Genomic DNA, 18366 nt, shown 5'->3' on the forward strand with positions numbered 1-18366 from the left:
CATACTTTATATATATGTATGTATACAAAAACTACAACTTCTTGATAGGGGATAATATAGCTGACTGCACTGCATGGGACAATCCTGATACTATTACAATTTAACCTGGTATGTGACTGATACTCAAACCTTTTGTGCCTGAAATACTCTTTCTGTAAGTAAACAAGCATGTTTAAAGGTTAAAGAATTCAATTATTCATTTTGGAAAAAAGAAATTACATTTTAATTTTGTTTTCTCCCTTTCCCTCCCTTTTTTTTTTCCTGCTGCCTGTTGTACCCAAGCCCGTGGGCACACTGGCAGGAGGGCAGCAGTGGCTGTCAGCTGAGATCAAGAGCTGAATCAAAACTCTGGAGTTGTGTGTAGGAAAATGTGGTGCTCTATGGCTGGATGGGTCTTAGCAATAGTGTCACTTCGTTTTGGGAGGGATTGAGAGATGTTAGCATGCATTCCAATCGCTGGCTGATGTTAGAGAGTGTAGAAGTGATTTGTCTCTCTTCCTTCTTCTTCCTGGCAGGATTTTATTTTCCTCTGCTTCAAGGAATTGATGTGCTGACCCTGTGGGTTCTTCTGAAAGTCTCCTAGGAGCCAGATAGGCTCAGGGGAGTTTTCAAAGTCTAATCCATCATCGATAGCATGCAAGGTACAGGTTTTAGCTTCATTCCCCACTGGTATTAAGTTCACTGGAATGTTTCTAACACTTCTGGATTTTGTAGGCATACTTGACAAGGAGATTACATGATCATGACACAGTTCTTGCAGAGACTAGGAACAGATGTCAGTGGACTCAGGTCTTAAAAATATATTTCTGTACCTCTAAAGTCACTTGGGGAATAGACTTCTATGGGTTGTCTTCGGAGCTGGATCTGACTCTTTTGAAAATGTCATTTTCATGTGCCTTTTCTAAAACGCCAGATGTTTCTCTATGGGTGATGAATGGTTACAGTCCACTCAGGGGTCTCAAAGTCATGCTTTGCTGGGGGGAGGGAAGAGAGGACCTGGCTGACAGATGTTTTTGTTCACAGCTTATGGATACATAGCAAGAGAAATATGAAGTGAGTAATGAGGATTAACCATTCAAAATCTGAGCCTGCAGCTTACATACAGAAACACAAATCCTGGCTGTTCTGTCCAACAGTAAACTGCATGTTCCATGCTGCGTATAAAAATCTTACCTGGCCTTTACTATGTAGGTAACAGAGATGTGGTATAATACAATGTGCATGCTGAGCAGCCACTCTAAGGGTTAAGCTCTTAGGGTAATGGTTACTAAAGTACAGAGTAATTTGCCAGCATCTCACAAAGTCCCAGTTCCTATAACTAAACTCTCACAACTCCAAAAAGTTCCTCTGTGATGGAAGTCTTAATAACTGTTCTTACTTAGGTATTTTTTGTCAACCACAAGTTGTACCAGACAAATGTATTGAATTACCAGGGTAGGAAAGAAGAAAAACAGCTTTTCCTTTGTAGCAACATGAGATGTTGTGTAGAAAGTGGCAAGGAATTTTCCACTGAAATGAGCCATTCTTCACTGCCCATGGAATTGTTTGGAAAGTGAATGGAAACTTTATGCATCCACTAGTTTGTTTGTTTGGAAATTTAAGTCAAATCATTACAGACAACCAGTCTCTGAACAGGTTTCCAGAAGGAGGAAATACAATTTTTTACATAAGATAGTTTAGTTTCTTTCAGACCAAACAAGATGTTACCGCTTTGGCCAGGCTTTGGTGGTGCATCAGGATGCTCTTAGGATAAATTCAAAAAATACTAGCTAGTTTGAGTCAGGTAAAGCCTCTCAATAGGTGGTTACAGGCAGCTTTGCTGCTCTGGCATGCAGCAACAGTACTGTGGGAATAAATAAACACTTACACGCTGTACAGCCCAAGTTTTATCCACTGAGCGAAGGAATTCCACAAAAACAGACCCTCTCCCTGACATGTTCAACTCCCACTTCCACATAAAATCACTCAGTTGTTGTCAGGCAGATTGCCTCCTGCAGGCTTAGTCACTGGAGGACCTTATTCTGCAATGTACAGAGCAGCTTTTTCATGGCACTGGGAAGTCTTATTTCACGACCCCTGAAGCCAACAGCTAAAATACTGCTGATGAACATGATGAGGAATAGGGTCCTTCATCGCTTTCTTTCCCAAGGGAAGCAGGTGAGGGTCTCAGCATGTGCCTATGGGTGCTCAGCATCCCTGAAGATCAGACCCACCATGAGGAAACAGGCCACCAGGTAGCTGCATACTGCGTTTGCCGTGGTCGTGAGCAATCGCTTGCCTTGCGTAAGACAGCAAAGCGTCAGCCCGCTGGGAACCTAGATTTGTACAGTTCTGCAAATATATATAGGAAGAGGTCAATTTTTTCCATTTTGTCTAGGATTAGATGTTCTCTGTCAAAAGTTATATGGGGTTTTACAAGGCAAGACAGCAAACGCTAGTGACAAATGGAATGGTAAATATATAACTTGAGATACAGCCATGCAGATCTGAGTCATGTGCTTTGTTCCATTCTTAGTGTAAAAACAAGAATGTATTAAAGCAAAGTTTAATGGGAGTGAAAATTTCCCACAATATAGAAAGAGAGATAAAAAAATGTATGCTTGAAACATGATATTTACAGGCAATGTCCTTCCTCCATTCATTTAGCTGAAGTAAGATTTCATAACAAAATACAAGTTTAAGCAATATTTCTAGGCTAATCCACCATAATCCACTTAAGTTTTTTATTGAACATGTAGGAATTTGAAGTTAAAGAAATATATTAGTACTGACTCTGAAATCTCTTTATGATTTTTCCTTTCTTTTCTGCTAGTTAAGCAGAGAATGACATGGAAATGGATTAATTTGGCCATTTTAAAAATAAGAATTTGTATATTTAAAAATGAAAGGTTTTTGTGTTTTTTTTTTTTTTTTAAATAAAGTGAGCTTTTTAAATACACTATAGTTTTGCCAGTAGAAATCTACTGCTTATTTGATCAAAGCCTGACAGCAGCTTCAAGCTTTTTATGCAGATACCATGCCCAGGCCAGAGAATTACTGGGGCTTTATTTTCGTTCAGCTTGTGGTCTCTTCTGATGGCCACTAGACCTTGTAGGACCAGTGCTGATCTTGGAACAAGCAGGAATAATCATGTTGCTTTCCAGGGGCAGCTTCTAGTCCTGGGTCTGAATTTGGCTTCAGGATATCACAGCTTGGGCTGTGATTCCAAGCCGTGACCTGGAGATGAGAGCTTCTTTCTGTCCTCGCTCCCTTTAAAACACCTCTGGGTCAAAATCCCAATTCTCTCTTCAATGCCGTCCTCCAAACAATGCATGCAGTTGTAATGGAACTCTGTGGGGTTAACACCTGCTCTCACTGAAGTCAATTGGCACATATTGCTTGGTCCTACAGTATGAGTGGCAGGGCATATATCAGCATTTGAAGAAAACCAGTGGTTTGGACATTCAGAGAAGGTTCCTAAGATATATAAAATTTATTTTTCGAATAGCATTTGCTACTGCCATCAAAAAGCTGCTAATGCTACAGTGGAGTTTACCGTCTTCTAAGAAACAATGTGATATGCAGATCAACTGTACACAGGGCAATTTTGTGTTGCTTTGTTTAAATTTCTATTGCCATAAATAGCATTTTTACAGTCATAAAAGCTGATCACTGCAAAGCCTTTAACAGAAAATTGGGAGTTTTAATCAGTGTGCAGTTTGTCCTCCTGGAGCCTTAAACAATAACTGGTCCTTTCTGCCTGGAACCAAACGAGTGGGAGGTGAGTGTGCTCAGGGTGTGTGTCCCTCGGGACCGGTATTCTATTCTTGATCTCTGTTCTGCAGAAATGTGGTGATCTTCCACAGGCAGTTCCTCCCCATCCGATCCAAACTCTCCAGTCCTGGCTCCAGTAACTATTTATTATGTTGTAATTAGCAGAGTAGCAGCCACTATGACCCCCTCTCAGCATTTCTCCTGATACATACCAGACTGTTTGCAGAGTGAGCTCCTGCTCTTGGCCGGGGTGGTAGCATCTGACCCTACATCATCCATCCCATGTAAGCAGTTTGTTGAGACTAAATTGTCAGTTCTTGCAGCACAGGCATGGGGTTTTGCATCTCTGCGTAATACCTTTCACACTAAAGGTGCTCTAGAGGTGGGTTAGAGATGGGTGACTGTCAGGCCTCAAAGGCACTTCCAGCCTGATTTTCCTGAGCGTTTAGGGACTGATCTATTTATATGCAGAGCACAATCTGCACTCAGAAACTTGAATCTCAACACGTTGCCAGTAAAGCCATATTGCTAGAGAACGCAGTTCTGACATGGGAGATTTTCTGAGTCTTGGAAGGTTTCTGTGTAAGTTTCTAATATCAATCATATTAAAACATGTAAAGGAATTTCCTAATATGTAGACTAGAGGAGTTTTTGTGACACATTAACACACAGCATGGGGCGTCAGCTGCAAAGCAGCTCATGCTGAGCCCATTTCTACTCTGCAGCCAGTCTGAACATGCAGTCCCTACTGGGATGATGGTCGGCAGGTTTGTTACTTCTCTGGTACTATGGACCCTTTTTATGTCTGATCTTTAGAAACAACACAGAGAGCAGATCTAGAATTCACTTTTAATGCTCTCTGGCAAACTTTCATCAGTAAGCGTTACCTTTAATTTATCAGTCCTCTCAGTGGAGGAATTCCAGACCCTTTATGTCTTTATCAGGCAAGGAGATCCAGCTATCATTGGTTTTGAATCACGGTTTAATTTCTGTTCAGAACAGTTGCATGGATTAGCCCTGACTATCCTATTGCCAGATGCATGCAGAAGTGTTTGTGTTTAATGTTTTTACTTACAAGCACTGCCCCATGCATAGGTGTATATACCTTACACACTCGTTTGCAAGAGCAGGTCACAGAACGCACAAGCATAGCAATATATTAATTTGAGATCTGCTCCGAGGACGCCTCTGTCTTTCTGACACCTCGCTCAAATTTTCTGCCTCAAGCCTATTGTTGCAATTTAAAATTTTTTCTGTCCTTTAGGAGAAGAGAATTTTTCGAAGAACTCCATTGTGGCTCTTTAAGGACACACAGTTCTTCCAACAGGATACTCAAAGTTTAAATGTCCCAGGACTGTGTTTCATTACAACCCCTGTGAAATCCTGGCTCCATTACCAATTGCAAACAAATTTTCCAGTGCTTTGCATTCAGCATTTCCCCAAAACATTGGTAAAAGCCTTGCACCCTTGGCCAATTCTGACAGATTAAGTACTAGTATTTTTTCAACCCACAGTTTCATTACTTAGGGAGTGGAAAAGGGTTAAATACTTTGAAACTCTGGCTCTGTACTTTGTTCTAGCGAGGCAAGAACAGAAAAAGAGGTATTATTCATGAAAGCAAAAGAGACCAAAAAGGCTTCACAGACAGTATTTCATTACTTTGTTAGATTAACTCTATTATATTCTGTTCACATAGGCAGTATGTTTAGTGCATTCTTCCATATGTGTAGCTTCTCTTTGGTAGCTTACCCTGAACAGGTTCCCCAGGTAAGGACAGAGAGTGTTTTTCTGCCTGGAGGCAGGATGCAAGAGCTACAGGAAAAAAAATGGTATGTAGTCGGGATCTGATGCCAGGAATGCTGATTCATTTTCAGATCTCATCAAAACCCTTATTTGCACAGCATAGTATTTTACTGTGAAATGCTGTGATAATCATTAGCAATTATGCGCACTCATGAGCATAAGGATGCTACTACGGTATTTGGCATTCACAGGCTAGGAAGTACCTATTCTATTGCCATTGAAATCCAAGGCAAAGTTGTAACAGTAAAAATTTCATGTGGAGCTTCAAGGTCAAACTTAGTACTGTATGAAAACTGTTAAATCCAGCACTAGAAGTTAGTTCCAAAAAGGATGCATATGTGCTTAAGACCTAGTGCAGTGGAAAGGTGAGGTACAAATACAGAAGATGGGGTAGCTTGGTTCCCTGTCTGAACCAGAGGACTGTGGTTAGTATACTGTTGGACACTAAATAACATCATGTAGTCTCATGCATGCTCATTGGAAGGCTTCAGTCGTTAGGGTTCCCACACAAACCAATTCTACAAAACCCACTCTCTCACATTTCAAACTGATTGTTTTATATCTCTGCATCAGAAAGTGCATTTTAGCAAATTTTAAATCAGGAGGAGAGGGAATTTTCCCCCTTCTGTTTTTGGACAGAACATTGGATTGCAAATGATTTTATATTTGAATTCCAATTTAGAATGTAATATTGTACAATCCAATGTTTTACACTGACTGGTGTGAAGTAGGGGAAAATTCAGATAGGAATTAGGAGGACAGAGTACTCATTAGCTGAAAAGCAGATGGTAGCCAGCTGGAGAATAATCAGAATAATCTTCCATAGCCTTGTCTTTTACTGGTCTGAAAGGAGAGCCCCAGAAAGACACTCTTAAAAAACCAAAGACTCTTACTATTGAGGTCAATTCAGATGGAAGGGCTATTGATAACTTTTGGGGGTCTGAGTGGGGTGGGAGAGATAGATGTTCTACTTGCTGGGGAATCTCATACCAATCTCTTCTTCAGACATAGATCTTCAAGAGACCCTGCATCCTCTTGACCACACAGTCAGGCTCAACACTCATACTATGCCCTTGCACTGTTTGCAAAGAATACCTGATTTTGTTCCACTTTTCTTCAAGTAAATTAATTTTTCTGGTTTGACTAAGTAGCTGTAGGAAGAAGCAGATAACTTTTCTGTTTACACAAAAAGAACTATGGAACTGGAGACCTTCTGCACATATTGATAACAAGCTAAATAAAAGGTGTTTGCTACCTAATCTAGGGGATAAAGACTAACTTTTTGGTGGCAAAACACAGTCTTTTTCCAATGCCAATGGTTTGATTAAAATCTAGGAAGTTTTACACCTGGAATACATTCACCATTTTTTTTACTTGTTGGTATTTTTTTAAATATTGTGGTTATTCAATATACTCCTCAACACTCAAACTGAAACAATATAGTGAAGGTTTGTCAATCTAATTAAAGACTTTCATAAGTCAGTTTTTGTGTTGTGTGATTTATTTAATGTACCTGCCTGCATCCTCACCTGTATGTAGATAGAGCTGCAATAAATGATAATCAAAATGCACAATCTTTCCATAAAGTCACCACATCATGAATACAGTATTGGTATCCTTTCCATTATTTTGCATGAGCGTAGGCAATGAATGGCCACTGAGAGAGGAACTGAAGTCATCTATAAAGTACACATCACCTTCAGTTCTTCAGCTCTATTATTACAATTGCTTTCCCATTTTCTGGTAGGGGTATAATCTCCTAGGAAAGGAGGAACACATCACATATTTATCTGTACAGACTGCCATTTTAGAAAAGAATGCTTGCTAGATCAGCTGACTAGCTCCACATCTGGGATGTGAATCTCTGTGGATTTAAAGCATCTCAAAGATGAGCACCGTGCTAGTTATCATACTTCAGCTTTACCAGCTGGTAGATGCTTTCCTGCATTGTCAAGGTCATCAGGACTTTCGTCAGCACCTACAGCGTTAGCCACAAGCTTCCTTGCTACATTTCCTGGGCAGTGAGAGATACCAGGAGCTGTAACAGGACTCTCTGGAGATCTGAATTTGCAGTAACATCAGTCACAAGTGCCACCCCACACAAGGATATAGATTTAGAGTGGTGAAATGGGACAGCAGTTTGGTTTGCAGGTGCTATAAGACCACCTGCCCTTGTATATGAAGTTCTGTGCAGAGCACCACTCTGTGTTCCCTTGGTGGGTTCAAAAAATGAGATGCTTGCAGAGTTCAAACCTGAGGCAACAATTGTCAACAATTTCGTGTCCTTATACTGGGTATTGATTTGCACTAACCTCTCCCTATACAGTTATATTTATAGCCAGACATGTTTTACATATATATGAATGTATATTTCTCTCTATATTATATATATTCTTATACATACGTATACCTGTGTGGCCACAACAATACAGAAAAAAATTATCTCTGCAGCTGTGCCATCCCCAGGAGGTAAAAGTAAGGCACATCTCGCAAGCTTTATGCTGCAACCACCTTTGCTGAATTTGCTGTGTCATACAATCTCTAATGACTGCTGCATTGTGTCTAACTTCTAGTAAAAATCTGTGTAACCAAATAGAGCTCATGTTCCTGAAACTTTCCTATTGCTTCAGTAGTTGACAATGAAATATGGCTGTAGCCATTGACTGCATCTATCAAAATGCCTGAGATAAATCTTAAATACTTGCCAGTTGACTGAGGACACTTCCATTTGCATCTATAACATTCATTACCCTATACTTCTATCTTCTGGAGGAAGAACAGTCATATCATTATACTCATCAGACAAACTGACATCAATAAGGACTACTGCTTGAAGTCTCAGGATAGATACCACAGATTCAATGGTTCTTAGAAATAATCTAGTTCTCATCCTGGAGATGCTCTGTTTGGGGAGAAGATCAAGAGATACTAACAAAACAGAGAGGTAGGCTGACACTGGCGTACTTCAAGCTGTACCTCTTTTGCAGATAACCACCAAACTCTAAGACTCTTGAAGTCAGCAAGAGTCTCTCTACTATCTTCAAGAGAATTTGAATGCTACCCAAGGACATGTCAGTGGTGAAGACTGTCAATCCAACAAGCTTGCTAATGGTCACTCATCACTCATTTCTATTTAGAAGACTTTAAACTCAGAAGACACTCCTTTTAAAGCTTTTAATTCTAAAAACAACACTAAAATAAAGCAAAAGAGTTAAAGCTGAAGTACTGCTACAGATGAACATATAACAAAGAACATGCTTTCACATTCACATTTGATGAAAGACCCTATGATATGCACCTTTCTAATAAAAATGTAAAAAATTCTAACTCATTAAAAGAATAATGTAAACTATATTATACATCATGCAGCACTATAATAGAGCAGAGAGTTTCACAATATCACAATAGCATTTGGATAAAGGAAATGCTTGTATTAAAGGACATCTCTGGGTTCTGGATAACTGAAAGGTTTATTTTGCTAAGATTACAAATAAGGGAACTGTACCATGTACTAATACGAAATTAAAAAATAGAGAAAGGAATCTTTTAAGTTTAGAAAAAAATGTGAAATCAATTAAAAAAATTAATTTTAAAAAATTTGGCTGGACTCTATGTTGGGATCTCATGTGACAAGATCAGCTATGTGTATGTCCCTTGCTGAAATTCTGGTCCCCTTCAAGTGGCAATATTCCCACAGACTTCTGAGACAGAATTTCACTCAGAATGTTCTGTATTTTTCTGTGGATTTCAAATAAGTCTTCCGTAATTCAGAAGGATTTAGCTTTCTACCTCTATTAGGCTTCTCTGAAAAATCTAACGTTACCACTGCATCTACTTCCCACAGAAGCTGAAGAAGGACTGTAGTGTGACTCTCCTATTACTGTTACAGAGCACATATTCAGAATTAAATGTATGCTAACTACATGGGAACATGGACAACTAGTCAGGTTCTTATATAAGCTATAAGCTACATAAATTTATACCAGAAAAATTGTACCTACGTGTGTGTTTTTGTACTTGTACTTAGAATCGGAGATAGACTGGAGGGTAAGGGAGCAGAATAAGGAGGAGTAAATGGTGCTATGTCACTCATATTCCTTCCTTTTCACCTCCTCCCAGTTAGCTTTGGCCGGTCCAGTTCACATTATGGTGGAACTGCTGTGACTCTAGGTATCCTTCCTTCCTCTATTTCATGTATCTAAGTCTGTTAGACTGTTAATCAGTTCAACTGGACTGGCTAAACTCTTTAAAATAGATTAGCCCTGAAAGGTAATTTATTGCCATAAATAAAACCCTAAAAAGTATAAACAGGGTCCACCATAAAGATGCTTTGTCTTTAAAGACAGTCAACACCAGCAATGCTTACAGAAACATGCTCATCAACAGATTACTCCACTTGTAGTGATGGGTCTCTCTTTACAGGAAATGCTTGCTCAGGAATGACCTTTTCTAAACTGTGTCCTAAATTACACAGTGACTCAGAGGGCTGCCTGATTTCACAGTCAGACAGCTAGCCAGCAATAGTAGGTTCACCACCACTTTAGTCAAAGCAACTCCATAATATAAGCTAATGTTAAGGCAGTTTTTCAGAGAAATCCCAGAGCAGCCAAAGACAAGAGCAGCTGTAATGGACTCTCCTCTGTTTAACAACAGCATGCAATGTCTTTCATTTCTCTCCCAGGATTTTCAGATCTGTGTACCAAGATGGCAGGTATCACTAAGTGTTGACTCTGTGGAAACACCCTGGACTTTCTTCTTAATTCTTTTTTCTATGCTCCAGGCAATAGAGATGAAACAGAAGCACGAGTACAAATTCTCATTTCAATTTGCATCCACTCTGATTGCACTGCTTCATTCTCCTCTTTCAATGGGCCTTGCTTTCTAACACAATACACATCTCATTTTTCCCTTTCACAGCACAAAACCAATCACACCCACAAGGTTTATCATACCAGTAAATAGCAACACTGCACTGCCTCCTTCTTTCCTGTGGAAGCAGCTTACAGGCTGGAATGTCCAAGCCAGCTGGTTTTGAAGTGATGGAGGCTGCTGGCAGGGGATTACCCAGCAAAACCAAATCAACAAGTAACACTGGGAGCTACCTTCCACCCTAGTAGCTGGTGGGCTACCTTATGTATCATTCCTCAAGCTGAGTTTTTGCTGGTTTGTATTTTTCCTGCCACAGGTGGGAGAGAGATACCTGTGAATAAAGTCTGAGCTAATACATCCACAAGGCCAAAAGGGCATACTATCTCTTTTCTTATTTTCTAATTCAGCAGGATGACCTAACAGACTGAAAGCAGGATGGATGCTGGAGTTAGTGAGTGGCTAGTAAGCGGGACTTGAGAGAGAATCACTGGGAAGGACACCTGGTATCAAACTAAACGATTCTCTGTTGAGGTCTTGAAGAGTCATAGAAGTCTTGGTGACTGCCTTCTGGGTGGCAGAGGCTTTCTTACCTTCAAGCCAGTATGTTACCATGTCTCCTTTCCCCTGAGGAAGAAAATGAGTCATGGAGTTATAATACGACCCATCGTTTGTATAATAATCTTCTTATTACAACTCAAAGCAAGTCCCAAAAGGAGACTGATGTGCCTGTCAGCCATTTTACATACAGGGAAACTGAGGCATAAAAATTTTCCTTAAAAGATAGTGGCAGCACTATGGATTAAAACAATTCTTTGAAGTCCCATCCAAAACTGGGTCCAGAAGTATGTTAGTCCTCTTATGGAACTCTTACGATGATTTATGATGTCTCTGAATGACCTTTTTTGATTTCAAGCGGTTATGACAAAGTGATGTGCCATGCAGTACTTCCCAGTTTGGCTAAATCCTTCATCTCTGAATTATCAGGGTTGTCCCATGAACAAGCCCATAGAATTGGTCCTGGTTTAAAACTTGAGCCTCCTCTCTTCAGGGACAGGAAATAGTCTAACCCAAGGACTGTGAGACATAGAGGACTGCATGAGTTAAAATTCAGGGACTCCAGAGTACTTTCACACTCTCCTCTCTGAAAAGCTGAGTATAAATGTTGCATACACACCTTGACTTGTAAATTCCCACGGCATACTAACACATACTCTCCAATCTGCTCCAACAGCTGGTATGCACTTGAACTGCACTGTATTTTAAGAGCTGGAAAGAGAGACAATTGTCATGTTATCGTAACTGTTTAAACATCTAAGACAGATCCGTTCCCCTCTGTGTGCCAAAGACTTCAAGACTCATTAATGAGCTCCCCTTGCTTTTTTCATGTCTTTGCTGTCATTCCTCTGTTATTTGAAATGTTTGCACACCAGCTCCAGTATCCTGGCCTCTTTGTCAGGGCATCTCAGGACAAATACGTGGCTGTCAACACATGCTACTCTTCACATCCTGCATCTAATATTATTTGTCTACTCTTCATAGCTGCCTAGCTGGAGTTACTGATGAGCACCCTTTTCATCTTGCGAAGAAAACCATACATAGTTCTACCTCCTAGTCAATAAAGAGCCAGCACTTTCTTTGCACATACAGTTTTCAGTGAAGTCTAAACATTAAAGAAACTGCCATCCTTGCTCTGCCTCCAAGCCCGTAAATAAAAACAGGAGGACTAGACAATATTACCATAATTCCACTATTTTTTTTTAACAATGTGATTTTTCCTTAGTTGAGAAGTTATCTTCATGTAAACGCTGGTGTCTTGCCTTCTGCAAATGATGGAGGAAGGACCAAGGAGGAGCAGAGATAGAACAAATTCTGAATATTCCTACTTTTGACAGAAAGCAACATTTTGCCAAAATTTGGAAAATTGCCAAAAAAAATCCTGGGGTTTTTTTGCCTTTAACATTCTGCGACACAGAGTAAATCAGTATGCTTCTTTGTTTGAAAAAGATCCCAGATGATAGTAGGACTGGCTAAGATTGTCTTATTGATTTTTCTTCTATCAGAAAATAACGGTTTTGTAATATCCACTTTTTTTTGTTTGCTTAAATGTTTTTTAGTGAAAGTCTCAAAACACTCCCTGTAGACCAGGAAGTCTGAAATAAGTATTTCAACATATCCATATACATATCTCTGAAATACTCTTTCCAGTAGATACATGATATTTTAACTGGTCATCCTGCTTGGGAACAAGACACTAGCACTCAGATTCCAGCTGATAGCAATTTTAATTTACATTGCTAGTAATTAATTAATCTATTTTAAAGTGATCATCTTAGGGTTAAAATATGTTAATGTAATTTCAGATCCTCACATGTACCTTGCCATAGAAAGAGGGACATAAAAGAAAGACTTAAAAGGTAAGAAGCTCTGTCTTTACACTTAAGTTTATAGTGTTGATGAGCTGTGTGAGGAATAGACTGACGTACAGAACAAAAAAGATGAAATGGGAAGAATGATGGAAGCAGATTTTGAAGGCATTAGTTTTAAAGCAGTTCAGATGAGATGATACAAGGAGCCTGAAAAGGAGGAGGAGAAAGAAAGGAGTTATCTGGGAGACTGACAGAAGGAAAATGAAGCTATATGTATTCCACTCAAGCTAGCATTTGCTTTGGAAAAATGTTTGAAATGGTGAGAAGGAATAGACCCTGGTTCATTCTCAAGTCCCCACGCTAAACGTTCAAAGCCATCATGTAGGACCACTTCTCTGCCTTTCTGCCTTGTTTTTAGTGGATCATGATAGATGTTGCAAGCATCACTTTTTATCAGGAAATTAAACTTGAAAACACCTTGGATTTTGCCTAATTCGAATCCATTTACAAAGCATTGAAATGTGAGCCATAAAACTATTCAGCTTCATTTCATGAATGAAAGAAACAAAAACAAGCCATCAAAGTTGTTTCACCTTGAATCACTCCCTCATCCTTTTTTTTTTCCCCCCCAGTTCTTGTAGATCAGGCTAAAGTATTTCAGAATTTGAGGTTCAAATGCTCATACTGGCTAAAGATAAAGCTTGCTAAGTAAACATGGAGCTCTGTTATCTCCTGGGAAGAAGTGAAAGTGAGGCTATCTCCAAGATTTAATCTCTAGAGATTTTTGTCTAATATCTTTGCTGGAGGACACATGTATAATCTTCTATACTGGTTAAAGACAGACATAGCTCCCATGATGTCCTACCATCTCTTGTGTTCTCCATTAGAGGAAGTTATCAGCGAAAAAGAGGAGTCATGAAAATATTTTTACTATAAATGCAGCTGGGTGCCAGGAAGAAATGGAAACAGTGAACATATCCACTTACGTCTCATTTTATCTGATTCTTACCCTTTTTTATTGTAGAGAACTTCAAAGACATGAAAATCCCTCTCTGAGACTTGAGGAATGAGGGGATCTTGTTACAAAGGTTGTAGAGAATATCACTGGCATAATTTGCCCATAGGCAGACTGGACACAGAAATCAACACCCTCTTTACAGATTTGCAGTCATTTAAACAGGACAGGACTCAAAACTCAGCATAACATTTTTTCAGAACTCATTAAGGCATGGTCAAAACCACATCTGCCATTTGTTCCTTGTTACCTTCACTGGTAGATTCCATCCTGGAAGCTGTGTTCACAGTATCTCCAAATAAACAATACCGTGGCATTTTGGTCCCAACAACTCCAGCTACAACTGCCCCTGTTAAAGAAAAGAAAACAAGATCTTTTGTGTTTTTAAATCACATAATCAATCATACAGCCTTCTGGCTGCTTCCTACGTTACCTTATATCTCATTCATTAACAAGATAAAGACTGAGTGTCAGTATAGTCTTATATGGGTTATACATCTAATTTACAGATGCCACCAGCTTCCAGAGCCACAGAGGGAATTGCAAAAGGGCCTCAAAGGAGAATGGTGGGGGAAGTGACGATGGGATGGAGGTAGTGTGCATGAATTAAGGCACCTGCAGAATCATGTTTCAGCATGACAACAGAATATTTTGAGGGGCAGTGAGATAGGCATGCCGTCAACAGGAGTTGTGCACACAACACTCGCTAGTCACATGGAAAAGCAGGAAGAGGAAGTAACCTGCTCCTGCTGAAGGCAGAAAATGAGCATTTTGATTCCTTCATGTCAGCCACAGGGGATTTAAAATATAGAAGATATGATCTCTTGCTGAGACAACGTGAGCTGCTTAATTTGTAGATGCTGGGCTGCACAGCACGTGTCCAGCTCTGGCTGTCTGTCGAGAAGGAGTTGCAATCACATATCAGCTTAGATCAGGGGGCTGGGAGTCTGATAGTGAAGGCTAGATCAAAGAGTCAAGAACCATCTCGCTGTTTTGAGATGAGAACAGCTGAAAAGGACAAGTAACAGACACAGAATGGCAGTCCTCACTCACATCAGCAAAGGCACTGGGGCCATGTGGTGTTTCCAATGTTGTATTCCACATTGTGTTCCCAATATTCCAGGTATCCAGTAATTTATTCTGATGACCTCTATGAGGTGTTCTGTCCCATCTCAAGACATTAACTTAATTTTTAATGGAGAGGAAATGCCACTCCACAGAAACATTTGTTAAACCAGAGGAGGATTCTTTTACAGCCCTCTCAACATACCTGAATGGATTCCTGCTCTTATCTTTAGGAGGGTGTTTGGCTTGTGTGGGATCTTAAAAGTCTTGCAGACATCTAGAAGGTCTAAAGCCATACTTGCAATCTCACCGGCATGAAGGATCCCATTCTCTTTGGGTACTCCTGACACCACCATATCTTAACATAACAATGCAACACAACTGTGTTAACTTTCGGCATTACACACAGATTTACCAAAGGATGCTGCCTAAGTTAGAAAAAAATAAAGCCCTATTCCTTCATATCCTGTGGCACAGTTGTGGCTGCTGAGCAGAGAAAGCCAGAAATAAATGAAGGGTAGGGCAACAGCTCATGTGTGTAATTACCCTAGCTCTGAAAAATGTTGGATCTCCATCTTACTTTTCCGTAAGATTTATTGCCTCCTACCCTTTCTTCCTCCCTCCCTCCATTGAGGGTGCTTGAAGTGGGAGAGGTAGTGGAAAACTGGCTGTTCAATACCTTTTGTCTTTGGGCAGATGTTATAAAGAGAGACAATGATTCCCACTAGGCTTGCACTGACTGTAGGAGAAGAGACAAGTCTCTTCAGGATCCCTCAGGTGCATTTGTTCAGGAATTTTATGCTCCAGAATGTGCTCAACCATGTCACAAAAAAAAAGAGTGGGGGCTTTTTTTCCACATCTCTTAGAGGATTTCCTGTCTGTCTCATGCAAAAATCCTGCTAGATTCTGCTAGGTTTTTGATGGAACTCAGTTTTAATGGTAGTCAGTCCCCAGCAGATTTCCATGGTAGCAAATAGAAAGCCATTTTCTTAAAAATCCAAAAAGAAGAGGCAGCCAAGTCCCTACAGAGTATTAGAAGAGAGAAGGTTGTCATGGTCTTTGCAAAAAGGACAGAAATAATAAAGCTTATGGAATGGCATCTATGCTCCCATGGAGAAGGTAAATTTTTCAGTTGTGGTCCTGTGAAACAGAAGTTGCCAACTGGGATTAATCTGTTGCCAACATTTAAAGTCAGACCTTACAGGTCATAGGAACCAAATAAACAGCAGCGGTAGTTTCCTGAATTCATTTGTCCCAACCACAACATTCATCAGTCATAGAAATGATGAAAGGTATGCAGGAAAATGTTCCTAAAGTTTGCTAGGGCTCTGCTAGGACTTCTCCCCAAATTGTTTTGTGTGGTCTTCCCGGTGGTAATAAGCTTTCCAAATCTCCTTCATCCATTCTTCCTTGTCATCAAATCAGTCTCTATCCAGATGAAATACCCATGCCCCATCATTGTCCACAGCTCAAGGAACTTACAGGCATCTCCTATTGTCTCCACCTTATAGACATCATAGTTATCTATGATTTCATCAAAAGTGGTATAAAGCTTGTTCAAGAGATCTACCACTTGGTAGGGTGTGCTGCTGCTGGAGAGCTGAGTGAAGCCAACAATGTCACTGTTAAAACACAACAGAAAGAACATACTCATCCACTGTGTTAACCATTGCAGACTGGTAATCCTAAACACACAGTAATAATTTCTCAGTGGAACTACCGCAACCTTCTCTTTTTTAGTATTTCTTTCGCTAAGCATCTTAGAGAATAGTTTTGTCTTCAAACATTTACTTAAACTGAAAACAAGACTCCTTCCATTTAAAAGGACTGACTGACCTAAGTCTTTTTCCTTACCAATGCAGTAAACCATTTTTTACAGCTAGACTTTAATCTGCAACAGCCTAAGTAGTCTTCAGTTCTGGGTTATGTAAAAATGAAAAAAGGGAACTTAATATCTGTCCATTTATGACAAGTGAAGACATGCAATTTATATGTTGCTTCATGCACACATAACAAGTCAAAGACTGCATGTCGTGGTTTAGCCCCAGCCGGCAGCTAAGCACCACACAGCCGCTCACTCACTCCCCCCCGGTGGGATGGGGGAGAGAATCAGAAGAGAAAAAGTAAGAAAACTCATGGGTTGAGATAAGAACAGTTTAATAATTGGAACAAAATAATAGTAATAATAATAATGAATTGTAATGAGAAGGAAAACAACAAGAGAGAGAGAGGAACAAAACCCAAGGGAGGGGAAAAAGGGGGGGGGGGGGGATAAAAAAAAAAGATACAACCGCTCACCACCCGCCAACCGACGCCCAGCCAGTCCCCGAGCAGCAATCGCTACCCCGTGGCCAACTCCCCCAGTTTATATACTGGGCATGACATCATATGGTATGGAATAGCCCTTTGGTCAGTTTGGATCAACTATCCTGACTGAACCCCCTCCCATTTCTTGGGCACCTGGCAGAGCATGGGGAGCTGAAAAAAGTCCTTGACCAGTGTAAACACTGCTTAGCGACAGCCAGAACATCAGCGTGTTATCAATATTATTATCATACTAAAATCCAAAGCACAGCACTATACCAGCTACTAGGAAGAAAATCAACTCTATCCCAGCCAAAACCAGGACACTGTAAATCCACGTGGAATGTAAGGATAGACAAGTTTCCTTTACACAGCTAAATGCTGGAACCTTTACTTAGGTCTATCTTAAACATATACGCATGTGTGTGTAGCACACAAAGTGACATGCTGCTGTGTGTTAGAGCTCCACAGTAATCTCATTTTTTATTTAAGTAATTGTAATGAAAAAAAGGAGAGGTGTAAGAATTTTGAAAGACACTCATTTGCAGAGTCAAATGTTGCCACCTGGTACGATAAATGGCAGTTTAGATAGAAATTCTGTACTCGGTTAGGAGCTTCACCTCTACTAGGAGCCTAGAAGTTTCTTCAGTAGGAGTCAGTTCTAGTCTTATCTTTCATTTTGTTTACCTGAAAAAGATGGTGGCACTTAAGTAGCTTTGGGCTTGTGCATGTTTTCCCTGCCTGAGATCATCTGCTACTTGCTTCGGCAACATACCTGTTGTAGAAAGTAGAGCATTGTTACTCTTTTGCCATAGATAAAAGCACACAATAAACAGAACATGTTTGTTTAAAGGTATAAAAGCAATGTTCGTAAATGTGAAATATTCTGAAGGTGAAAGCATTCTTTAGAATCAAAACCTGCTCTGTGGTAATGTGAGAATTCATGGTAAATCTCCCTGATAACAAGTCCAGGTTTTTCAGATGACCCATAAGTTTTAGTTCAAACAAACCAATATCTATACATTCCAAGTCAGAGTAAGGTTAGATTCTAATGGTGTGACTTGGGATATTACTAACTCCTTCTTTGTCAACTCCTTGCTAGTGTTTTCTTCCTGTATTAGGTTTGTTTACTCTCTCTTCTCTCATTTTTTTATCATCTTTATTTCTCCTATCTTGCACTTTCACAGCCTT

The 18366-nt window shown here is 39.9% G+C and overlaps 1 protein-coding gene across 1 annotated transcript in view; it reads right to left on the reverse strand.

Annotated features, from left to right (window-relative positions):
• Positions 1 to 6326: 6326 nt before the first annotated feature.
• LOC142402810 (atrial natriuretic peptide receptor 1-like) overlaps positions 6327 to 18366 on the reverse strand; it is a 40529-nt gene continuing 28489 nt past the window's right edge. The window contains exons 18-25 of the mRNA XM_075488634.1: positions 17863 to 17950; positions 16354 to 16493; positions 15077 to 15229; positions 14057 to 14155; positions 11600 to 11691; positions 10926 to 11049; positions 8307 to 8484; positions 6327 to 6399 (exon numbers count right to left, since the gene is read on the reverse strand). Coding sequence (XP_075344749.1) covers positions 6327 to 6399; positions 8307 to 8484; positions 10926 to 11049; positions 11600 to 11691; positions 14057 to 14155; positions 15077 to 15229; positions 16354 to 16493; positions 17863 to 17950 — 947 coding nt within the window. The remainder of the gene's footprint in view (positions 6400 to 8306; positions 8485 to 10925; positions 11050 to 11599; positions 11692 to 14056; positions 14156 to 15076; positions 15230 to 16353; positions 16494 to 17862; positions 17951 to 18366) is intronic.

This window comes from Mycteria americana, chromosome Z (genome assembly GCF_035582795.1).
Source record: "Mycteria americana isolate JAX WOST 10 ecotype Jacksonville Zoo and Gardens chromosome Z, USCA_MyAme_1.0, whole genome shotgun sequence".
NCBI classification, from domain to species: Eukaryota; Metazoa; Chordata; class Aves; order Ciconiiformes; family Ciconiidae; genus Mycteria; species Mycteria americana.